General features: G+C 40.0%; 1 protein-coding gene across 4 annotated transcripts in view; it reads right to left on the bottom strand.

Annotated features, from left to right (window-relative positions):
* Positions 1-10,611: 10,611 nt before the first annotated feature.
* Positions 10,612-27,093, bottom strand: part of LOC128685385 (zinc finger protein 549) — a 185,965-nt gene continuing 169,483 nt past the window's right edge. For 2 of the 4 annotated variants that reach the window (XM_070082902.1, XM_053771899.2), the window contains exon 7: positions 10,613-13,312. In XM_070082902.1, the coding sequence (XP_069939003.1) occupies positions 12,592-13,312 (721 nt within the window). In that variant the 3' untranslated portion in view covers positions 10,613-12,591. Of the gene's footprint in view, positions 13,313-27,093 lie in introns of all 4 variants that reach the window. The other 2 variants (XM_053771900.2, XM_070082901.1) reach the window with 2 other exon arrangements.

Here is a 27,093-nt window from a genome sequence, read left to right as displayed (position 1 = left end):
TCCACCCATGCTTCACACTCATATAAGAGCATTGGTATAACTATACTGTCATACATTCCCCTCTTTGCTTTCATGGGTAATGTTCTTTGTCTCCTCAGTACACCACTCATTTTTTCCCCCTCATCCACCATGTCTTTCATAGACCCATCTGCTGACAAGTCCACTCCCAGATATATGAATACATTCACTTCCTCCCTCCAATCTGATATCCAGTCTTTCATTACCTAATTTTTTATCTTCATCACCTTACCCTTTCCGATGTTCACTTTTAATTTCCTTCTTTTACATACCCTACCAAACTTCTCCAATTTCTCTTCAGAATCTCCCAAAAGCAGTGTCATCTGCAAAAAGCAACTGTGACAACTCCCACTTTGTGTAAGATTCTTTATCTTTTAATCCCACACCTCTTGCCAACACCCGAGCATTCAGTTCTCTGACAGTCTCATCTATAAATATATTGAACAACCATGGTGACATCACATATCCCTGTTTAAGGCCTACTTTTACTGGGAAATAATCTCCCTCACTTCTCCATACTCTAACCTGAGCCTCACTATCTTTGTAAAAATTCTTCACTGCTTTCAATAACATACTTCCTATTACATACATTTGAAACATCTGCCGTATTGCCCCCTATGTACCCTATCATATGCCTTTTCCAAATACATAAATGCAACAAAAACCTCTTTACCCTCATCTAAATATTGTTTTATGTTTCACTGTAAACACCTGGTCTACACACCCCCTACCCTTCCTAAAGCCTACTTGTTCATCTTCGATCCGGTTCTCCATCTTACTCTCATTTCTTTAAATAATAACTCTACCTTACACTTTACCAGGTATACTCAACAGGCATTTGACCCCTATAATTTTTACACTCTTGTTCCCTTTGCCTTTATACAAAGGAACTATGCTTGCTCTCTGCCAGTCGGTACCTTACTCTCTTCCATACATTTATTACATAAAAGCATCAACCACTCCAAAACTATCTCCATCTGCTTTTAACATTTCTGGCTTTATCCCATTTCATTCTACCCACTGCCTAATGCACTTCCCTTACATTCACAACTGGCTCTTCTTTACTCCTACAAGATGTTATACCTCCCTGCCCAATGCACAAAATCACAGCTTCCCTATCTTCATTAACATTTAACAGTGTAAGTAGCATAAGTAGTGCTGTTTGTGGTACATAGTAATGTATCTGAGAGGATGCCAACTGTTTTATAAACTTTTTTTTGTTGTGTTGGATATGGGTGAAAATTAAGACACATGTGCAACTTCTGGTTATCTTTATTGTAGACGTTTTGCCATCCAGTGGCTTTATCAATACAGATTCTAGGACATAATTAGAAGACAGTAGAACTATATACAAAAGATGAGGTAATCAGTCCCTCAGCCTTGGAGTTGGTGTTGGGAGCACCATAGTAAAGATTCTGGAGCAAAGGCAAGGAGACTGGCATTTATATAGGCGTCAGTGGATAGGGACGTGTAGCAGACGAGGGCATAGTCACTGGTAGGTGGGATTTCCCAGTGGAAGTAGGTCCTACCCAAAGGGATGGGTTGTAGTAGCCGTGAAGGTCTTGTAGATGTTCCAAGCAGTGATGCAAACTCAGTGCCTGGAACACCAAAAATGTCCAGGAATCCAGCCAAAGGTGATGTCTGTGCTTGCTGAAGAAGCAACACAGTCAACATTGAATACTAAGGCCACTGGGATTTGTGAGATCATAGCTCCTGACTCACTAATACACTTTGAAAATCAGGCAACAAAATAAAAGATGGACAAAGAAGCCATGTGGGTGACAGCAGCAAATGCACATAACTGCTTTGAGAATACTGGCAAGCATCCCTGGAGCATGTTGTCAAGAAAAACAGTAGCATGCAGATGAAAATGCTCAAGAAAAGAGAGCACATGTCCATAGGCAAGATGCCAAGCTTTTAGAATGGAAGAGGAAAGGGATTTCTGTACACAAACCATAGGAATCTCCCAAGGTATGAGGAGAAAAGTAATTATTATAATCAAAAGAAGCGCTAAACCGCAAGGGTTATACAGCAACAGAGTGAAAAGAAATGGGAAGGGCAGAGAGAAGTGCAAGTTTGAAGCCAAAGATTGAAGGGACATAATAAAGAAGGGCACTAATTGTAGTTGGTAGCTTTAATGACACTTCTATAGATCACAAAGACCATGGAAGCAAACAAGATAATGGAGACAATGGTCCTTAACCCTTGAGCTTAAACGGTCCAAACAGATCGATGTTCAAACCGTAGTGCTCCAAAAGTAGATCTACGTTTTTTTTTTTACATATTTTCAAATAGTATAACAAAAAATAAAACGTAGATAAAAGTTTTTTACACATTTTCAAATGTAAAAAACAAAAGATCTAAATTTTTTTACATACTTTCAAATGTTGAAAAAACGTATATATACGTTTGGACCGTTTAAGGGCTAAAAAAAAAAAATTACGCATTGTCATTGGGAGCAACAATGAGGCATATACGAGCGGAGAGTAAGGATGATGGGAAAATGGTTTCTATCATGAAGCACATTCACCATCCAGAGTCCATCACAAAAGATTAATAAATGAATGAAGAATTACAAGTGTGAGGGATCCATATGGATATAAGAAAAGTGCTAAATCCACGTGGGAAAAAACAAAAAGTAAAGGGCTAACAGAAGACAACAATTAGTTTCTTTGAGATACAACAGGTAGTAGTTTATGACTTGGCCCTACATGCTCTCCTCCTTCAAGAAACATTCCTTAAGAAAAGCAGTGCACAAATGGAAATAGGAGAGATGAGCTCCAAAACAATTCTGGCAGCAAAGGAGGGGACATGCTGCTTAAGGTGTTGACATGAGCAGGAAAGATGCAGATAAGGCAATTTATACACAGTCAGCAATTCACTGGATGGCCAAAGAACCAAACTTGTGGTAAGTATGCAAGAGTTCTACTAGTCAAGCAGTAACCTTCTACTAAATAGATTCCCCGAATTAAGCCTGAATGCCTTCCACATCCCCCCCCAGGCGCTGTATAATCCTCTGGGTTTAGCGCTTCCCCCTTGATTATAATAATAATACTAAACAGATTCTAGAGGAAAGCTCATGGCCGTCTAACATAAGTTTGTTGGGCAGTTGTGGAAAGTTCTAGTTCACAATACTGTCAGTGAATTCAACTGCTGATCGACTTTGTGAGGAAGGATAACCACTCCTCAACACTTGAGACAATCATGTCAATGAACAATAAGGGTTCTATCATGAACTAGTCATACGACATCTCATTTAATACTGACGGAAACCTATGGGCCAGCTGTGGCTCTGACTTTTAATTGCTTAACACCTACATAGCCACAATGAGATGAGGCATAAAAAACTTTTGACCACATCTGTGGTCAAAGCAATAATGCAGGGAAGGGTGGAAGGGATAGGATTTGATCAAGCTGACCGAGAAAGATTATGAATGGTATGTATATGGTGTAGCAGTACAGGTGCTCCTTGCTGTATGCAATAGATGCCCTTCTCGCTGACAGTCCCACCTTTGACACAGACTCCCTCTGACTGTCAGTGACAGCTTTATTACAATGACTTAGATTATGCTTTCCCTTTAGCACTCCTCATCGCCTTTACTGACCTTACCTTCGGTATCCTCTTCACCCTCGCTGATCTCTGATTTAGCATATTACATCTTGAGAACATCCTACCCTGCAGTGCTGTATGACCCTTGTGGGTTTAGTGCCTAGTTTAAATTATGCAATATATGCATTCCTGGTTCATGTTTCATAAAGAAATTTCATAAACCAAACCTAAAATGTTACACTTATGAGATTTTGCTAATTCCACACATTACTATTTATCCCCAAAAATACAAACTTACCACAAATATACTATATAGTCATATAGCTGTACAAATAAATGAATTTATACAAAACAGAAAATCTCCCTTCCCCCCCAAAAATCCAAAATTCAATCATAATCCCTATAAAGTACAGTGGTATCCCGAGTTTCTTACAGCTCCCAACGCAAACAATTATGGAAGTGTATTGTTGGGGTCTGAAACAGACTAATCTAATTTACATTATTCCTTATGGGAACAAATTCATTCGGTAACGGCACTCAAACAGCCTTCTTGAACAAATTATGTACGAAACTCGGGGTACCACTGTACAACAAAAAAAAAAGCTACATTTCTTTACTTATTTTCATGCAAAATTATGAGCATACCAGATAGGCACCAACCTGCCATATACCCAAAATAAATGCAACTGGTCAAGAACAAATGAGAAAAGATATCCAAGATTCCATCATACTCTCCTCCCTTCTACCACTAACCAACCAGCCTGTCTTTGGATAATAGCAGTACTCACATTATGAACATATGAATACCAACATCCCTATTATTTCTTCCCTCCCTTCACTTTTAATCCTGATAATGTCTGCACAACCAAACTTCATCTGATTCCTTCAACCTGGTGCAAGACAATTATATTTAGAACCAGCTATAGAATTTCATTAAAAAATGCCTTGTTGTTTTCCCCTGTTAAATCAATTTTCTATCTGTTCTTTCTTTCTTATAACTGTTACTGTAAACCAGATTAGAGTGAAATTTAATGACATGATTAAAACAAGTGGTGCTTGGCTTGGGTGATCACAAGACAGAATTTGTACTGCGTATAGCAAATTACTAGTTGGAACTGGTTGACTTTCTAAAAGAATTCGCTTAGAAGTGAAATTACATAAAACGAGGGAAACCTGCAATAATCTTGTTGGTAAAGAAACAAATATTTCACAGAGTATTTCAAGAATGACTTGAGGTACTGTGCGAGGAGGGAGCTACTAGAGCCATAGTCAAGAACAGGGCAATGCAGAAATATCATTTATATCAATACACAGCAGCAGCAGAAAAATCTCAGCTCTACATTTCCCTATTATTATTATTATTATATTCAAAGAAGCGCTAAACCGACAAGGGTCATGCAGCGCTGCGGGGCAGAAAACAGAGCCGGGGCTAGAAACAGCTAAGTGGAGAAAGGATCAGAAGTGAGGGGAGAAAAGGGCTGGAAAGTATGCTATGGGCTATGTGTCAAAGTTCGTACAGTAAAGCAGCTGCTGACAAAAAGTCGAAAAGTGATTGTAAGTCGAAAAGTGATTGTAAGTCAAAGGCAGGGCCATCTGCAAGGAGGGAAGATAAGAGCAGTAGGGCATCGCCGTCGTTGGAGGTAAATCCTGTGAGCCCACTGGTAAACCGGGCAATCCACAAGAAGGTGAAGAACCAAAATAAGGACCTGACAAGCCTCACAGAGAGGAATAGGATGTCATTTCATGAGGTACCCATGGATAAGGCAGGTATGGGCAATGCGGAGACAGGACAGCACAGTCTCCTGAGTACAGCAATGGGGGTAAGAAGATGGCCACAAATCTAAAAGTGGTTTAATAGAGCGCAATTTGTTACGGTGCATGTCTGACCACTGTTGTTGCCAATGGCTGTGAAGATGGACAGAGATGACTGTAAAATAATCCATGAATGGAATACCTCTATGAAAAACTGGAAGATCATGTACCGCTGAGCGTGCAGCAGCACCTGCCTGTTCATTGCTCTGCACATCAACATGTCCAGGGACCCAACAGAAAACAACCTCTGTTTTTGCTAGCCACACAGCGCAACCATAGTTGAATACGAAGAACTAATCAAATTGTTTTTAATGGCTTGTAAAGCAGTGAGGGAATCTGAAATGATCACAAATGTCAAAGGAGACGTATGTGTAATACGGAGAAGCACTATGAGGATGGCATACAACTCGGTGGTAAAAATACTAGCCAAGTCTAACAAATGACTTCGGACAAAGTCAGGGAACACCACCGCGAACCCATCTGTATAAACAGCGACGGCATGAGCATGCGACCAGAAGTGATAGAGAATGAGTAGTAGTCATAGGCAGGAGAGCTTTGGCACATGGCAGTAGGGGAGAACAGACATGAACCGTTGAAACCTCCCAAGGGAGAAGGGAAAAGGCAGACACTAAATGAACATACAAGGGAGACAACTGGAGTGAAGACGAAGAGAAAATGGTCGGAGTAGGCAGGGGCACCGAATAAATAATGGGCTTCTACTAACATCTGAGAAAAACCTATACGTAGAAGGAATAGAAGGAACATGGTCATGAAACCGGACAAAGAAATGAAGGCAATAAGCATCACAATGATCAGCCAAGGAAGAAACATTCACCTCAGCATAGAGGCTTTCAACAGGGGATGAACAAAAGGCACCAAGGCATAAATGTAGACCCTGATGATGAAGGGGATCTAACTTAGAAAGAGTTGTAGAAGCTGCAGAATAGATTTGGTAGCCATAATCCAGCTTGGACAAGACTAAGGTGGAAAGCAAATGGAGGAGAGTCCGGCAATCTGCTCCCCATAACGATGCGCAAGAATTTTAAGGAGATTCAGCCGACCATAGCAATCTGCCTTCAAAGAGGAAATGTGAGGTTTTGATGTCAACTAGTGATCGAAGAGAAGGCCAAGAAACTTGACCGTATCACATACTAGAATACGTGAGCTGTTTAAATACAATGGAATATCTGGGACAAGAGGACGTCTAGTGAAGGTAATGAAATGGGTTTTGGTACTAGACAATTTAACCCTTAAATGGTCCAAACGTATATATACGTTCTCTCGCATAGCGCCCCAAACGTATATATACGTTTTATTTTTCATTCCTTCAAAATTGGCGCGATAGGCCTGAGTCGCCTAGACATGAGAGAATGGGTATGCACACTCAGTGTGCACGGTATACAAAAAATCTGGGACACCTGGGTACCACATGGTAGGACCAGTTATATTCAGCTCCATCCTGGGTCAACATCATGGCACATCCTCGTGATTCACTCACGCCTCGTCGTATTAACACACTACTATTCGAGGAAAGTGATATAGATTGTGAGTTTAGTGGATATGACACCAATGGGGCCAGTAATATTCAAGGAATTAGTGAAAATGTCGACGATAACCCAGATGATCCTCAGCCCATCACCTCTGGGGTAGCCAGTGTGGCCACACAAGACCCTGGGCCAAGTACCTCTGGAGTGGCAAGTGTTACCCATAGGCAACTTCGCAAGAGGAAACTATCATTTTCCCAGTGTTTTAGTGATAGTGAAAGTGATGTAAGTGATGATAAGATTGATTTTATGCCAATCGAGGATTCGTCTAACGATAGTGAAGTTCATTATTCACCAGTGAAGTGCACTTTTAGGCATCGTTATCTATGTTCAGGCAGTGTGCCATATGCAATCCCCAAGGGTCGTGGCAGGTCACGATCGAAAACCCCGGCCAGTGATAGTGAAAGTGATCATGAGGGCGAGTATGCGGGGATGGAGGATGTAGTGGTGCGTGGCACGGTGCCTGGACCACATGGTGTGGTGGGTGGACAGACAAAGGACTGCCCGGCATCCCCTCAACCATGTGCTACCTCCACTCCTGTCCCTCCTCCTGCTCCCCCTTGCCCCATGCCACAGGTCCACCCTGCACCACATGATCGTGAGTGGAGCTGGACACAAATTATATTCGTGCCACAGCCTTGTGATTTTGATGCGAGTCGAAGTGGTTTCCAGCCAGAATGTCCCAAAACAAATGAGTCTACAGAGTTAGACTATTTCCAGTTGTACTTTGACAAGCCCATAATGAACTTGATAGTGACCCAGACAAACAATTACTGATATGTCATGGACAACATAACAGAGGTTGGAGAATCGTCATGGCTGCACAGGTGGAAGGACAACAGTGGCTGAAATGTATTTATTCTTTGCCACTGTCATGCTTATGCCACATATCTATAAGAACAACATACATAATTACTGGTCTACAGACCACTTCATCAGTACTCCAGTTTTCCGTGACCTCCTTCCCTGCAACAGATTCACTCTGTTGCTACGAATATTGCACTTCTCAGACAGAAATACGCCAAACAGAAATGACCTTCTATACAAAATCCGGGAAGTGTTTATGTATTTGAAGCAGAAATTCAGTGCATACTTTTATCCCTTCAAGAACATTGTTGTTGATGAGTCCTTGATTCTGTTCAAGGGACGCTTGTCATTCAAGCAATATATACCGAGCAAACGTAATCGCTTTGGTATAAAACTTTTTGTTATGTGTGACTGTGAGAGTGGTCTTGTGTTGGATGTTATTGTACACACCAGGAGAAACACATTCGATGATGACAGACGAATGTTGGGCATTTCCGGTGATGTTGTTCGCAGGATGATAGAACCATACCTTGGCAAGGGCCATACATTGTACACAGACAACTGGTATACAAGCCCTATGCTCGCTGATTTCCTACGTGTGAACAATACTGATATATGTGGAACAGTGAGACGAAATAGAAAACATATGCCAAGGTTTAGTGGAGGCAGTGTTGAAGGTGCAGTGCAAATGTTTCATGCTAATGGCATCATGGCACTGACGTGGCATGACAAACGGGACATAACATTGCTGTCAACCATCCACAGAAACGAGATGGTACAGACAGACAGACTGAGCAAGTTCAACAAAGAACCTATTGTAAAGCCAGCTGCTGTCGTGGACTATACGAACAATATGTGACTGGTTGACAAGTGTGACATGATGATAGGATTTGTTGGCTGTGCGTAGGAGTCGCAAGTGGTATATAAAACTGTTTTTTCACCTTGTAGACATTGCAGTGCTCAATGCATTCAAAATGTACGAAATAAAGACTGGAAAACGACAACATTTTGCAGAACTCTCTCTGAATGTTGTCAAACAGATAGCAAGAAAGTATGGTACCACACCTGTACCTGCCCCTCAACAGTGACCTGTCACACCACAAACTGTCCCCCAACCACAGCCAGAGGGGGAAGTGCCATACCGAATCACTCCTAACTGTCACTATCTGGTACCAACACTACCTACCCAAAAGAAGAAGAATGCCCAGAAAAAATGTGTTGTGTGTGCTACCACCAAAAAACGACCCCAGCAGCAGAAAGAAACACGATTCATTTGTCACCAGTGTTGGGTGGCACTCTGTATGAATCCATGCTTCTTGGAGTATCATACAGTCGTGGAGTTCTAGAAACATAAGTAGGACATGTAAATACTTGTATATAGTTGTAGATAATAGAATGTGATTCAGCCAGATGTGCAAAATCACCTGTCAGTGTGTACATGTGTGTTTATGACAATATGATAATAATTTTGTATATAATATTGGTGTACAGACAACAACTGGCATTGAAATCAAAAGATTTGCCATAAAACAAAAAATGGAAGAAAACAGCAAATATGTAGAATTTCTGCAAGTGGCAGTGCTCCATGTTGCCGTCAGGTGATCGCCAAGTGCCAACTTCACCGCCTCATATCTCGGTAAGTTTTTTTTTTTTTTTTTTTTTCAACAAGTCGGCCGTCTCCCACCGGGGCAGGGTGACCCAAAAAAGAAAGAAAATCCCCAAAAAGAAAATACTTTCATCATCATTCAACACTTTCACCACACTCGCACATTATCACTGTTTTTGCAGAGGTGCTCAGAATGCAACAGTCTAGAAGCATACACATATAAAGATACACAACATATCCCTCCAAACTGCCAATATCCCAAACCCCTCCTTTAAAGTGCAGGCATTGTACTTCCCATTTCCAGGACTCAAGTCCGACTATATGAAAATAACCGGTTTCCCTGAATCCCTTCACTAAATATTACCCTGCTCACACTCCAACAGATCGTCAGGTCCCAAGTACCATTCGTCTCCATTCACTCCTATCTAACACGCTCACGCACGCTTGCTGGAAGTCCAAGCCCCTTGCCCACAAAACCTCCTTTACCCCCTCTCTCCAACCCTTTCGAGGACGACCCCTACCCCGCCTTCCTTCCCCTATAGATTTATATGCTTTCCATGTCATTCTACTTTGATCCATTCTCTCTAAATGACCAAACCACCTCAACAACCCCTCTTCTGCCCTCTGACTAATGCTTTTATTAACTCCACACCTTCTCCTAATTTCCACACTCCGAATTTTCTGCATAATATTTACACCACACATTGCCCTTAAACAGGACATCTCCACTGCCTCCAACCGTCTCCTCGCTGCTGCATTTACCACCCAAGCTTCACACCCATATAAGAGTGTTGGTACTACTATACTTTCATACATTCCCTTCTTTGCCTCCATAGATAACGTTTTTTGACTCCACATATACCTCAATGCACCACTCACCTTTTTTCCCTCATCAATTCTATGATTAACCTCATCCTTCATAAATCCATCCGCCGACACGTCAACTCCCAAGTATCTGAAAACATTCACTTCTTCCATACTCCTCCTCCCCAATTTGATATCCAATTTTTCTTTATCTAAATCATTTGACACCCTCATCACCTTACTCTTTTCTATGTTCACTTTCAACTTTCTACCTTTACACACATTCCCAAACTCATCCACTAACCTTTGCAATTTTTCTTTAGAATCTCCCATAAGCACAGTATCATCAGCAAAAAGTAACTGTGTCAATTCCCATTTTGAATTTGATTCCCCAAAATTTAATCCCACCCCTCTCCCGAACACCCTAGCATTTACTTCCTTTACAACCCCATCTATAAATATATTAAACAACCATGGTGACATTACACATCCCTGTCTAAGACCTACTTTTACCGGGAAGTAGTCTCCCTCTCTTCTACACACCCTAACCTGAGCCTCACTATCCTCATAAAAACTCTTTACAGCATTTAATAACTTACCACCTATTCCATATACTTGCAACATCTGCCACATTGCTCCTCTATCCACTCTATCATATGCCTTTTCTAAATCCATAAATGCAATAAAAACTTCCCTATCTTTATCTAAATACTGTTCACATATATGCTTCAATGTAAACACCTGATCTACACATCCCCTACCCACTCTGAAACCTCCTTGCTCATCCGCAATCCTACATTCTGTCTTACCTCTAATTCTTTCAATTATAACCCTACCGTACACTTTTCCTGGTATAGTCAGTAAGCTTATTCCTCTATAATTTTTACAGTCTCTTTTGTCCCCTTTCCCTTTATATAAAGGGACTATACATGCTCTCCGCCAATCCCTAGGTACCTTCCCCTCTTTCATACATTTATTAAACAAAAGTACCAACCACTCCAACACTATATCCCCCCCTGCTTTTAACATTTCTGTCATGATCCCATCAGTTCCAGCTGCTTTACCCCCTTTCATTTTACGTAATGCCTCACGTACCTCCCCCACACTTACATTCTGCTCTTCTTCACTCCTAAAAGATGGTATACCTCCCTGACCAGTGCATGAAATTACTGCCTCTGTTTCTTCCTTAACATTTAAAAGTTCCTCAAAATATTCTCGCCATCTACCCAATACCTCCATCTCCCCATCTACTAACTCCCCTACTCTGTTTTTAACTGACAAATCCATATTTTCCCTAGGCTTTCTTAACTTGTTTAACTCACTCCAAAATTTTTTCTTATTTTCATTAAAATTTCTTGACAGTGCCTCTCCCACTCTATCATCTGCTCTCCTTTTGCACTTTCTCACCACTCTCTTTACCTTTCTTTTACTCTCCATATACTCTGCTCTTCTTATAACACTTCTGCTTTGTAAAAACCTCTCATAAGCTACCTTTTTCTCTTTTATCACACCCTTTACTTCATCATTCCACCAATCACTCCTCTTTCCTCCTGCCCCCACCCCCCTATAACCACAAACATATATACGTTTGGACCGTTTAAGGGTTAAATTCATGAGAAGTAGCCCAATTGGAAACTTGATCAATTGCATCTTGAAGGGAGGCCGCTACCAGGTGACATTCAGCGCCTGCATAAGCTATAGCGAAGTCATCCACGTAAAGTGACAACCAAATATGCGATACATATCCCTACTCACCACAGTGTCCAACAAGATAAGGCACCATACACATTAAACCCAGGGTTAATGGTAAGGAATATATGAGTGGGCAGCTTGGTGGTAGCCAAAGGATCCAAAAGATACCTACCCTCTGTTGCCTCACTTGGTCCTCACTAAATACACAATCCTACAACAGTTTGTTGTCAGGCTGAGCATTACGTCACCCGTCCATCACTATCTGAATGCACAGTTCACAGAAGCCTGCTATATAGCAAAGTGGATCATTACCAAAAAACAGCAACGCTCTTCTTGCCGAATAAGGCAAGCGAAAATTCGTGCATGCAATAATTTTACAAAAATCATTCTGAACCTAAAAAGAAAAAAATGTATTTGCCATAAATCCAAGCAGCAAAAACCTGAGATTAGCACAAAGCCCACTACCAGACAGAAGAGGAGCAATGCTAGACCAACTTACCAAAACTAGCCGACCAAGACAACAGGGCCTAAACTGAACCACCCATTACACTTCTATACACTTATTAAAGTGTGTTGCTCACCCAAGGGCTGCAGGTTCAAAAATCAGGCTCAATTTACAGACAAACTTATACAAAGAAAAGGAATTGTTGTCAGGGAAATCCTTGTATAGACAAGAGGAAATGCTGTATTATATACAGTTTAACTATACATCAATGCAATCATTATTTTCAAAATTTCTATGCTAGTACATTGATATTTCATACCACTAATTCTCCAGTGTCACTTCCATTACTGTCCTTGCCTTCTAGCTGAAAGTCAGTACAAAGGCTTCCTTGTCCTCTCTTTGTCTCATTCTTGTCTGAATTCTCATTTTGTACATAATTTTTATCTTTTATCTGTTCATCAGACTTTCCTAAAATGGTATCACTGGTGCTACCTTCTCCAATTATGACTCTTGGGTTAGACATGACAGAGTCTGGATTCACAGTCCCTAAGCTACTTATATCACAATCATCCTCTTCAGGATAATTCATTATTCTCTTTTTAGCTCCAACTCTCTCCTCTAACTCCCAACACATATTCTCATCTTGGATGAAAGTATCAACTCCTTTATCTATAGTTCTCTTTTCTGGTTTCTCATCAAACCCTTTAGGTATCTCTTCACTGTCACCCATACCCAGTCCACTTGCTGATAGCAAAGGAGATTTAACTTCCAAGGAAGCCTCTACCTGATTCCCTATTTCCATATTTGATGAAGTTTCAGCACATGACATCTTGGGTGGTATGTTGTCTTTACACAGTAATGTTTCTGATGGGAAATGAGGCTTTTCTGTAACTTGAGTCCTTCTCGCAGCTCGAATATTACGCCAAGTAGCAGAACGATTCAATCTCATGGCAGAAGCAGAGAGATAACGTTCTAAAGTTGAAGGAACCCTACGCTGATCAAAGTCTTGATCTATCCTATGCACTACTTGTTGCCTGGAATAGAAACAATGGGCAAATTTAAGTATTTACCTTGCAAAGTTGATACAAGATCATTTTTTAGTCATAATTTAAAGGATTCTTCAAAACTACTGAAGATATGTTATACATCATGATTCTTATAATTTGTTTGAATATGATTCACTCTTAATGATTAAAAAAAATAGGTTGAAAAATAGTACTCCATTTAAATTATGTAAATAATTACATATGTTACTGTTAGTCAGAATGAATATCCTACAACACTAATATTTAGCTATATAAAAAATATAAAGTATCCTGAATAATTATTATAAATACAGTGGAACCTTGGTACTCAAAAAGCTCTGTATTCGAACAATTCAGTATTCAAACGCTTTGTTCAATAAACAAATAGCTCGGTAGTCAACCATTTGCTCGGCACTAGACCAAACAAACACGACCTGTTAGAACTTCAGTGTAAACTATTTCGTGTTTCTTCGCATTTTTTGGTGTTTTTTTTTTTTTATATTATTTGTATAAATAAGTTATGGGGCATAAGAAGGTTAGTGATAACAGCCAACCAAAAAGAAATTGGTTGGGAAAAATTCATTCATTCTGTACTCAAACAGCCTTCTGGAAACAATTAAATTTGAGTGCTGAGGTTCCACTGTATTATTAAGATTTTACTCGTTACTTTTTTATTAAGGGCCATGTCTGGTAATATTACTTTACAATTTAGAATAACATCCATTATTTTTATAAACAAAAAAAAATTCTATTAAACGTAAATTAAAATTTATGACATTCCTTCCTTCCTTGGAAGGTGAGGCAATATACAGTACATGTTGAATAGATGGTTCCAGGAAACATCACCCTGCAGCCAATCTTAAACCACACTTCATGGCTGATACTTCAGTCAAGCTGTTGGTGTTTGCTCATGCAGTCAGATGTAGGTACCACAGCCTGGCTGATCAACAGTGCTGATAGTGTTGAGATTTAAAAAATAAAGTATTAACTTTAATTTTCTGAAATGGTAAAGAAACTTTTGTCTGAATGTAATGACACCCGAAATGCAAAATTTGATGGAAAACTTGCAGTATTACACAGGTGTGACAGTTGGTACTCTGTGAGCATTTCACACAACACTTATTTCGTCAAAACTAAGCATGTCCCAAGGTATAAGTACTGGTGGGTGTCAAATAAGTTGGGTGGTATTGGCATAGGCCTAGAATTTAGTATCTGTATCAGCAAAACTTTTGGCATTTTCATATTGCAAAAAGAAACCACAGGTAAGTGATTGAATGAGTGAACAAAAGAGCATATATATATATACAGTATGTATAATGTATACAGAGGGCTAGTAACCCCTTTTGTATTCAATTACTACTAAACAGAAAGCAGGAATGAAGAGAATGTAGATGGTCTAGCACTAAGTGTATACAGCCTCTCCTTATTTAGTGACATACTCGTTTACTAATGCCTCAGACTTACGACGGGCTCTCTGACCAGTATGCATACCTATACAGTGGAACCTCTACTTGCAAGCACATCCTCATGCGAGTTTTTCCAAATATGAGCAGTCGATGGGTCGATTTTTTGCTTCCATATGCGAGCAGACATCAAGGCAGGTTCCTTGATGCTGGTGAGGGGCTCTTGCTCTTGATCTAGGGAATTGTATCTCATTTGTTTGTTGGACTATCTTATTGAAACTTGGGCAATGTGTGATGGAAAAATGCTTCTTAATGTACACCAAAAATGAGAGAAATCTATGCATAAATAATGGAGTTCACTTCTGAGCAATTAGCCACCCCTTAGCGGTATTTTCGTATGGTTTTTATGGTTGTATTCTCGGTTTTTTGGTCTCATCTGATAGAATGGAAGATATATTACAGAAATAGACATGATTTTGATTGCTTTCATGATGAAAAGTACCTTGAAATTGAGCTCAATGTAGGAGAAATGTTCGATTGTTTTGGCTATGTTCAAGAGTAAACATATGTCTGTTCCAACTGTATTCCAATATGCAGTCATGAATGGGTTAAGTAAGTAAGTTTATTCAGGTATACACAAATACAGTTACATAGATTGCCATACATAGCAGCATATGTGTAGAGAACCTAGGATAACCCAAAAAAGATAAAGTGACTTATTTCTATTGATATTATTTATACAATTATTACAATAAGGCATAACAGTAAATCTTATATTTTCTTGTGTGAATAAAAATTACAAATTACAATGTATTTATATTGTAATAATAATAATATGTAATAATAATAATAATAATAATAATAATAATAATAATAATAATAATAATAATATGACATATTTTATTCATTCTAGAGTATATGTTGGACTATCTTATTGAAACTTGGGCAATGTATGATGGAAAGATGCTTCTTAACATACACCAAAAATGAAAGAAATCGGACCATAAATAACGGAGTTCACTTCCTGCCATTAGCCACCACTTAGCGGTATATTTTCGTATGTTTTTTATGGTTGTATTCTCGTTTTTTTTTTTTTGTCTCATTTGATAGAATGGAAGATATGCAACAGAAATAGATATGATTTTGATTGTATAATGTATGTCCAACTGGCCAGTCTAATAATGGGTTGACATTACAGTGGTCCCTCATTTATCGTATTTAATCCGTTCCTGGAGGAGCTACTATTATTGAAATCTACGATTTTCGAATGAATTTTCCCCATAAGAAATAGTGCAAATACAATTAATCCGTGTCTGACACCCAGAAGTATTAAAACAAAAAATTTTTTACATGAAATATAGATGTAGTACATAAACAATACAGTGGCACATGATGAATGAAACATTAACAGCATAACACTTACCTTTATTGGCGATTCTTCTTAGTGTATGGAAGACTGGAGGAGGAGAGAGATTGGATTATTTACGGTTTGGAAGGGGAATCCCCTTCCATCAACACCTCAGGTACCAATTGCTTTTCTGGGGTTACTTCTCTTCTCTGTTTCTTAATGCCACTAGGACCAGCTTGAAAGGCACTGGAGTCCTGTCTCGCAAAATAACTGTGGAGAGAGCTCTGTTTCTGGCGTCTCTAACACTTCCCTAAAATGGCCCAAGACTTTGTCACTGTACATGTTGCCAACATGGCTTGCAACAGCCTTGTCAGGGTGATGTTTCTCTATAAATCTTTCCATCTTACCCCACATTGCAAAAATCTCCTTAATTTCTGAAGAAGGCACCTTCTGCCATCTCTCTTCCTCCTCCTCTGCAGCAAGATGCTGAGCTGTGATCTGTTGCTCTTCCTGCTGAAGCTCTTGCAGCTCCTCAGTGGTGAGCTCTTCATTGTGGTCTTCCACCAACTCTTCCACATCCTCCAAACTCACATCCAACCCCATGAAACTCCCCAGTGCCACAATAGATTTAACAACAGACACAGGCTCATCAGGGTTAGCCCCAAACCCTTCAAAATCCCTCTTGTCGACACAATCTGGCCACAATTTTCTCCAAGCAGAGTTCAAAGTCCTGGTAGTCACTCCCTCCCAAGCCGTACCTATAAGGGTTATGCAATGGAGGATGCTGAAGTGTTCTCTCCAAAAATCTCTTAGGGTCATGTGAGTGTCTGAGGTCACATTCAAGCACCTTTGAAACATTGCTTTGGTATAGAGGAGTTTTTTAAAGTTTGCAATGACCTGCTGGTCCATGGGCAGGAGGAGAGGAGTGGTATTAAGGGCAAGAATTTTACTGTGATGAACCCAAACTCCTCGAAAATTAGGTCATTCAAGTTTGGAGGATGAGCAGGTGCATTGTCCATTACTAGGAGGCACTTGAGATCCAATTTCTTTTCCAGGAGGTAATTCTTCACACTAGGGCCAAACACTTCATTGAACCACTCGACGAAAATTTCCCTCGTGACCCATGCCTTACTATTAGATTTCCAAAACACACACAATTTACTCTTCATAACATTGTTTTTCCTGAACACACTGGGATTTTCAGAATGGTACACTAGTAATGGCTTCACTTTGAAATCCCCAATAGCATTAGCACAGAACATGAGCGTCAGCCTGTCTTTCATAGGCTTGTGTCCTGGCAGTGCTTTTTCCTCCTGTGTAATGTAGGTCCTCTTTGGCATTTTCTTCCAAAAGAGGCCTGTTTCGTCACAATTGAACACTTGTTCGGGTTTCAGTCCTTCAGCCTCTATGTACTCCTTGAATTCATGCACATATTTTTCAGCCGCTTTGTGGTCCGAACTGGCAGCCTCACCATGACTTACCACACTGTGTATGCCACTACGGTTCTTAACTCTCTCAAACCAACCTTTGCTGGCCTTAAATTCACTCACATCACCACTATTTGCAGGCAGTTTCTTTACTAGATTGTCGTGCAACTGCCTAGCCTTTTCACAAATAATCGACGTCATAATACTATCTCCTGCTAATTGTTTCTTGTTTATACACACCAATAATAACTTTTCAACCTCTTTGAGTACTGGTGATCTCATTTTTGTCAGCATATTTACCCCCTTTGCAACAACAGCATCCTTGATTTCCTTTTTCTTGGCCACAATGGAACATATGGTTGTGTAGAGTTTGTTGTACATCCTGGCCAGTTTGGCCACACTTACGCCACTTTCACATTGTTCAATGATGTTTTTCTTAAATTCAATCGTATTTCTCACCTTCTTTACCAAAGGCTTGGCACTAGGAGCTTTCTTTGGAGCCATGGTAGCTTATTTAGTACTTGCAAGCACTAAAATGAGTAGAATACTATGAAATATTTTGTAGGAGCACGTGAGGGGACCTTCGCTCACTGGTAAACAATGCCAGACTGGCTGGGTAGGGAGGCCGCCCCGGCTCACACCGTGCATACGTGTCCCGGACGACCTACTATTCATGAGTCAATCTATGATTAGCGAGCCTATGTTTATACGAAAATATCGCTATGATTTCTGAAATCTACGACTCTCGAGCCCTATGATTATCGAGGGACCACTGTATTTATACAATTATTACAATAACGCAGTGGTCTACATAACAGTAAATCTTCTATGATAAGAATACATACGTACCACTTCTACAATATGTACAATACTAAAGCAGAAGGAGTCTATAAAGGCTATAGTGCCAGCAGAGGGCATTAAAATAATGTCTAAACACTGGACCTCTGTCACTGAAAAGATGGAGAGACTGCTGTTTATGTGGTTGGGGGAGAAGGAGCTCGCCGGAGATACCATGACTGAGGGTATCATCTGCGAGAAGGCACGAGGCATTTACGCTGATTTGCTGCAGAAGTCCCCAGGCATTTCAACGGACAAGGCATCACAAACGTCGTTTAAAGCCAGTCGGGGATGGTTCGAAAAGTTTAAAAGGAGGTCCAACATTCACTCTGTCATCAGGCATGGTGAGGGAGCGAGTTCTTATGTGAAGGCAGTTGAGAGTTTTATCAAAACTTTTGCAGAAGTGATAGCAGCTGAAGAATACATCCCTCAGCAAGTCTTTAACTGTGATGAGACAGGGTTCTTCTGGAAGAAGATGCCAAGGAGGACTTACCTAACTGCAGAGGAGAAGATGCCAGGCCACAAACTCATGAGGGACAGGTTAACCCTTGCACTGTGCGCAAATGCGAGTGGCGACTGCAAGATCAAGCCGCTGCTGGTACATCATTCTGAAAACCCCTGAACCTTTAAGTCGCATAAGATTCTAAAAGAAAAGCTGGACGTTATGTGGAGGGTCCTACCGTTAAGAAATATCTCCAGGAAAATAACCTACCCCTGCAAGCCCTTCTCATCCTGGACAATGCACCTGCTCACCCACCAAACATCACAGATGACATAATCGAAGAGTTCAAGTTTATAAAGGTTCTCTACCTTCCACCCAACACCACCCCTATCCTGCATCCCATGGACCAGCAGGTGATTTCCAATTTCAAGAAACTCTTCACCAGGCACCTGTTCCGCCGCTGCTTTGATGTGACAGAGAACACAAACTTGACCCTTCGAGAGTTCTGGAAGGACCACTATAACATCGTGATATGCTTCAGAATTATAAATATGGCCTGGCAGGGTGTTACAAGGAGGACCTTGACCTCTGCTTGGAAGAAGCTGTGGCCCGAGGTTGTGTCCATAGGGGACTTCGAAGGATTCGAACTCGAAGAGCCAGTGGTGGAGGAGATTGTGTCCCTTGGAAAGGTCATGGACCTGGAGGTGGATGAAGAAGATGTGAACAATCTCATCAAGGAGCACTCCGAAGAGCTGACAATGGAGGAGTTAGATGAACTATATAAGCAGCAGCATCAGGAGGTTTTGCAGGACATTCGTACCATGGAGGAGAAGATATGGAGGAGTATACCTCTACAAGTGAGATAAAGGAAATATTGGGAATCTGGGGAGAGATTATCAGGCTTTATAGAAAGGAAACACCCAGAGAAAGTTTCAAATGGTCGTGCACTGGACCCATTTTATAACGCTTGCACGAGTCATTTCCAAAACATTCTGAAAGGGAGGAAGAAACAAACCTCCTTGGACAGTTTTTTCTTGAAACGCTCTGCAGATGAAAGTGTGACAAGCGTGGAGTAAAAAAAAATCAGGGAATAGTGAAGTACGTATCATTAAAATAAAAATTGTAGCAGTTAAGTGACAAAGTGTATCATTAACAGTGTAGAAATTAAGTGTACACAGGATTAAGAGTGCATCACCCATAGAAAGTTTCAAATGGTCGTGCATAAAATACTTATTACAAAGAAGGCCACTAGTATGCCTAGTGCATTGGACCTATTTAATGACAGCATACACCGATGTGCCCAACATCTCTTCTCCATCTCCAAGGTAAATGCTGTATTACTAAATGATTTCTTTACGTATTATTATTATTATTATTATTATTAGTTTTTCTTATGAAACTATGTACTATGTAATCTAAAGGAGTTTGCCTCACAAACACTCCATTTTCTGTTATAATAAAAGCATGGGAAGGTATGTCAGGAGGAGGAATGGCCACCATGGCAGCCCTATAATACACAATAACAACAATGGCCACTGTGCCTCCGCCTCCACTAACACTACTCACATACGTAATATTTCATTCATTCTAGTGTATATATATAATCATGTTTCTGTGTTATTAATATTGTTTATTAAGTCATATTAGATGAACTGTGATAGATAAATAAGCCGTATAGATGATATTAGTGAAATATTGAAGTATCCTGTCAGCCTCCTGAGAGCCGGGAACAGATTAATTGCATTTCATTTAATTTAAATGAGGAAAATTGACTGCAAATGAGCAAATCCACTTGAGAGCAACGTCATGGAACAGATTAAACTTGCAAGTAGAGGTTCCACTGTATAATGTATATCAGAGCTGATTTCCTCTATTCTGTTTATTACAATATACAGTGGGCCCTCGGATATCAGCCGTTCCGAATATCGGCCAATTCGGATTTCGGCCGCTTTTTTGGCAGAAATTCTATCCTGGATTTCGGCCGGCAACTCTGAAATCAGCCATATTGGACGCGTTCGCCAGCCACTCCGACAAGTTCGTGAGTCAGCCTGGCTGTGTCTCTGGGTGAGTGAGCAAGACTCCCTGACCCTGTTGATTCTCTGCCTGTTGTGGAATGTATTGTGGCTTTGGGGAAGTCCATGAGGTTGCATGTGAATGGCCAGGATGTGGAAGAGTTGGAGGAGGACCACAGGGAAGAGTTAACCGCTGAAGAGCTACAAGACCTTCATCTGCAACAGCAATAAACCACAGCTGAGGAAACTGCTTCAGAGGAGAAGGAAGAGAGAGGGGAGAATGTGCCTTCTTCAGTGATTAAAGATGTGTGTGCAAAGTGGAGTGAGTTGCAAAATTTTGTGGAGAAATATATCACCCTGACCAAACTCAAGCAAGCCATATCTGCAACATGTTCAGTGACAAAACCTTGTCCCGCTTCAGGCAAATCTTAAGAGTGTCTAGAAACAGACCTCTTTGGACAGATTTTTTGTGTGACAGGGGTGCAGTGACTCTCAAGCTGGTCCTAGTGCCAGTAGAAGACAAAGAAGGGAAGTAACCCCAGACAGGGACTCGATACCTGAAGTCCTTATAGAGGGGGATTCCTTTCCAAACAATAACCCCAACTCTCTCACCCCTCCTCGCCTTCTTCAATACGCCAACAATAAAGGTATGTAATGTTCATCTATTAGTAAAATTAGTGCTTTATATTTCTTTCTCATTGTTTTGTGTATGTAAAACTATAGTTAATCTTTAACCCTTTCAGGGTCCACAGGCCCTCTCAGAGACTTGTTCTCAGGGTCCCCCAAATTTAAAAAAAAAATAAAAAATTCTTATGAAAAGATAGAGAATCTTTCCTTTTCATAATGACACCAAAAGTATGAAATTTGATGGAAAACTTAAGGAATTATGCTCTCGCAAAGTTAGCGGTCTCGACGATGTTTACGCATCGGCAATTTTGCCCACTTTGAGCCCTATTTTCGACAAAAATCATAACTATTTCGCTAGAACTCAGTTTTTTCTATCAAATGAGTACAAGAAACTACCAATTTACCGATTTCAACTATCCAATACAGTGGTCAGAATTTAGCAATTTTGCCAATTTCACACAAATTTCAAAAGATGCCAATTTCCAAATAGGGTCCAGAATAAACAAGAAAGACATTCCTGGCACTAAAATAACATTTCCTCTGTTCATCAGTCACGTCCCCAGGCCCCTCTTACATTTCTTTTTGCTTTCCACTTTGAATTTTTATTCTCACAAAAAAATAGAAGATTTACTATTATGCAGACTATTGCATTAGTGTAGAAATGGTATAAATAATATCGGCGCACTTGTGAAAGAATATTAGACTCACCAGTTGACGTGTATTGGATGCTTAGTGTTACGGCCCCCTGCCAAACTAGCTGTTAAATAGTTAACCTGCCGGCCGGCAGTACCACTGGGTACGTCATCAAACCCATTGTGGGGACTGCTGAGCCGGCCTTAGAGCAGTAAGTACCTGAACACCTCATGGTACGCATCCAAGCAGTAACTACCAGAACACCTTACAGTATAGATCTACTGGCAGTAGAGAATATTCTCCTGCCCATCTTTTGGTATTCTACTGGCTTCTACTGATTTTAGAAGAGCTGCTCACCACAGCTCACTGAGTCTGACGGCCGCAGTTACTTGACGGCCGCACTCAGTGAGCTTGCAGCATGGCGTTCTGCTAGTAATTCATCGGACCACCTTGTGGTGTGTCAATTGGTCTTGAAGGCAGTATATAGTACTCACCAGACCATCTTACGGTGTACTTCTACTGGCCTTGGAGAGTATTTACAGGACTACCGGTGATGTCTGCAGACTCACTGCCTACGCTGGTCAACTGTGAGCCGGAGTCATCTGATGCTGTTTTAGTAGGACATTACATGAAGAAAAGGTTGGAGTGTTACACTGAACTGGGCTAGGACCGTAGTGTGACACTTAAGCAAGTATGATGGAGTGGAACACTGAGATATGCTACAGGACCGTAGTGGAACACTGAGAAGAAAAAGTGTGTCTTGTGACACTGAAGATGGCCTGGTTGTAGTGTACATTGAATAGTATCATGTGACTGGCCTCTCGAAAGACGCTGCGTCGATAGTGAGTGTGTTGCAGAGACAAGGGCGTCAAGTGTGACACAGTCGAGAAAGGGTGTGGATGATGCAGAGAAAAGGGTGTCGTGTGACATGGAGGACTGGAGTGTCTGGTGACACAGAGAAAAGGGTGTCAAGGGACACGGTTGTGAAGGAGTGTCACAACGTGAATAAGTGTCATGTGGGACACAGAGCGTCATTGTAAGTGTCGTGTGAGACACGGAGTTGATCATAATTTATTATTATACAAATGTTATTTATAATTTATTATTTTAGCATAGATATATATATTATTATTTTAAGATGCTAATAATTTATTATTGTAACATGTATATATATTTTAAATACCTCTAGACCAAAGATTGATTTTTATATTAGTATATTAAAGATAAATTTATTTTAATGCTTTATTTTTGTATCCCGAACTTTTATATTACTAACACCTAATGTAAAAAACCATTTGGTGTTTTTGTAATACTTAGCCTGATTTGTTTACTTTTGAACTTTGGTAAAAATCGAACATTTCTGCTACTTTGAGCTCAATTTCAAGGTACTTTTCATTGTAAAACCAGTCAAAATCATCTCAATTTCTGTAATATGTCTTCCATTCTATACAATGAGACCAGGAAAACTAGAATGCAACAATAAATACCATACAAAAATATAGTGCAAAGTCGCTGTTTTAACCCTTTGACTGTTTTGGTCGTATATATACATCTTACGAGCCAGTGTTTCAGACGTATATATACTCAATAATTCTAGCGGCTTCAAATCAAGCGGAAGAAAGCTGGTAGGCCCACATATGAGAGAATGGGTCTGTGTGGTCAGTGTGCACCACATAAAAAAAATCCTGCAGCACACAGTGCGTAATGAGAAAAAAAAAACTGATCGTTTTCTTGGATTAAAACGCCGACTTTGAGGTGTATTTTCGTATAGTATTTATCGATGTATTTGCGTTTTCATGGTCTTAGGTGATAAAATGGAAAACATGTTACAGAAATAGAGATGATTTTCATTACTTTGACGATGAAAACGACTTTGAAACTGAGCTCAAAGTAGCGGAAATGTTTGATTTTTACCAATGTTCAGGAGTAAACAAATCACACCACACGTCCAATACATGTCAACTGGGGAGTCTAATATTCTTTCACTAGTGCACTGATATTATATATACCATTTTTACAATAATGCGGCAGTCTGCATAACAGCAAATTTTTTATTTTTTTTGTATGAATAAAAAATCAAAATAGAAAGCAATAATAATATAAGAGGGGCCTAGAGATGTGACTAATGAACAGAGGATATGTTATTTTAGTGCCAAGAATGTCTACCTTGTTTATTCTGGATCCTATTTTGAAATTGGCATCTTTTTTAGTTTGCGTGAAATTGGCCAAATTGCCAATTTCTGACCACAATATTGGGTAGTCCAAATTGGTAAATGGGAGGTTTCTTGTACTCAGCTGATAAGATAAAATGGAGTTCTAAAGAAATAGCTATGAGTTTGGTCAACTGGAACAACGGAATTGGCTGAAAATAGGGCTCAAAGTCGGTGAAATCGCCGACGCGCATATGTCACCGAGACCGCTAACTTCGCGGGAGCGTAATTCCATGAGTTTTCGACCAAATTTCAAACTTTTGGTGTCATTACCACCGGGAAAAGATTCTCTATCATTTCATAAGAAAAAATAATTTTTTTTTTTTCAAAAATTTAGTGACATAGAATGACAGTTTCAGAAAGGGGCCTGAAACAGTCAAAGGGTTAATCCAAAAACATGGTCAAAGTTATTTTTTCTCATTACGCACTGTGTGCTGCAGGATTGTTTTTTATACTGCGCACACTGACCACATAGACCCATTCTTTCATATGTAGGCCTACCAGCTTTCTCTCACTAGATTTGAAGGCACTAGAATTTATGAGTACTAGTGCATCATGGACTCTGGTGTGTACTAGTATGGCTGAAACCCTGAAAGGGTTAAAAAAATGTATTTTTTGTTAATATTTTTGGGTGTCTGGAATGGATTAATTTTATTTACATTCATTCTTATGGGATATATTATTTTGGTTTTCGGCCTTTTCGGATTTAGCCCAACCTTCTGGAACGGTAAGGCCGATAGCCGAGGGTCCACCGTATAGTACATAAATGTATAACATTTGAAAATGTGGATTAAAGTAAAGATTGGATGCGAAAAGTGGGTCATAATAAGCGTGTATGCACCTGGAGAAGAGAGGAATGTAGAGGAGAGAGAGAGATTTTGGGAGATGTTAAGTGAATGTATAGGAACCTTTGAACCAAGTGAGAGAGTAATTGTGGTAGGGAACCTGAATGCTAAAGTAGGAGAAACTTTTAGAGGGTGTGGTAGGTAAGTTTGGGGTGCCAGGTGTAAATGATAATGGGAGCCCTTTGATTGAACTTTGTATAGAAAGGGGTTTAGTTATAGGTAATACATATTTTAAGAAAAAGAGGATAAATAAGTATACAAGATATGATGTAGGGCAAAATGACAGTAGTTTGTTGGATTATGTATTGGTAGATAAAAGACTGGTGAGTAGACTTCAGGACGTACATGTTTATAGAGGGGCCACAGATATATCAGATCACTTTTTAGTTGTAGATACACTGAGAGTAAAAGGTAGATGGGATACAAGGAGAATAGGAGCATCAGGGAAGAGAGAGGTGAAGGTTTATAAACTAAAAGAGGAGGCAGTTAGGGTAAGATATAAACAGCTATTGGAGGATAGATGGGCTAATGAGAGCATAGGCAATGGGGTCAAAGAGGTATGGGGTAGGTTTAAAAATGTAGTGTTAGAGTGTTCAGCAGAAGTTTGTGGTTACAGGAAAGTGGGTGCGGGAAGGAAGAGGAGCGATTGGTGGAATGATGATGTAAAGAGAGTAGTAAGGGAGAAAAAGTTAGCATATGAGAAGTTTTTACAAAGTAGAAGTGATGCAAGGAGGGAAGAGTATATGGAGAAAAAGAGAGTGGTGAAGCAATGTAAAAAGAGAGCAAATGAGAGAGTGGGTGAGATGTTATCAACAAATTTTGTTGAAAATAAGAAAAAGTTTTGGAGTGAGATTAACAAGTTAAGGAAGCCTAGAGAACAAATGGATTTGTCAGTTAAAAATAGGAGAGGAGAGTTATTAAATGGAGTGTTAGAGGTATGGGGAATATTTTGAGGAATTGTTAAATGTTGAAGATAGGGAAGCTGTGATTTCGTGTATAGGGCAAGGAGGAATAACATCTTGTAGGAGTGAAGAAGAGCCAGTTGTGAGTGTGGGGGAAGTTCGTGAGGCAGTAGGTAAAATGAAAGGGGGTAAGGCAGCTGGGATTGATGGGATAAAGATAGAAATGTTAAAAGCAGGCAGGGATATAGTTTTGGGGTGGTTGATGCTATTATTTAATAAATGTATGTTAGAGGGTAAAGTACCTAGGGCTTGTTAGAGAGCATGCATAGTTCCTTTGTATAAAGGCAAAGGGGACAAAAGAGAGTGCAAAAATTATAGGGGGATAAGTCTGTTGAGTATACCTGGTACAGTGTATGGTAGAGTTATTATTGAAAGAATTAAGAGTAAGACAGAGAATAGGATAGCAGATGAACAAGGAGGCTTTAGGAAAGGTAGGAGGTGTGTGGACCAGGTGTTTACAGTGAAACATATAAGTGAACAGTATTTAGATAAGGCTAAAGAGGTTTTTGTGGCATTTATAAATTTGGAAAAGGTGTATGACAGGGTGGATAGGGGGGCAATATGGCAGATGTTGCAGGTGTATGGTGTAGGAGGTAGGTTACTGAAAGCAGTGAAGAGTTTTTACGAGCATAGTGAGGCTCAAGTTAGAGTATGTAGGAAAGAGGGAGATTATTTCCCAGTAAAAGTAGGCCTTAGACAAGGATGTGTAATGTCACCATGGTTGTTTAATATATTTATAGATGGGGTTGTAAGAGATGTAAATGTGAGGGTCTTGGCAAGAGGCATGGAGGTAAAAGATAAAGAATCACACAAAGTGGGAGTTGTCACAGTTGCTCTTTGCTGATGTCACTGTGGTCTTGGGAGATTCTGAAGAGAAGTTGCAGAGGTTGGTGGATGAATTTGGTAGGGTATGAAAAAGAAGAAAATTAGAAGTGAATACAGGAAAGAGTAAGGTTATGAGGATAACAAAAAGATTAGGTGATGAAAGATTGGATATCAGATTGGAGGGAGAGAGTATGGAGGAGGTGAATGTATTCAGATATT

This window comes from Cherax quadricarinatus, chromosome 8 (genome assembly GCF_038502225.1).
Source record: "Cherax quadricarinatus isolate ZL_2023a chromosome 8, ASM3850222v1, whole genome shotgun sequence".
NCBI lineage: Eukaryota > Metazoa > Arthropoda > Malacostraca > Decapoda > Parastacidae > Cherax > Cherax quadricarinatus.
This window is presented reverse-complemented; position numbering and strand designations above follow the sequence as displayed.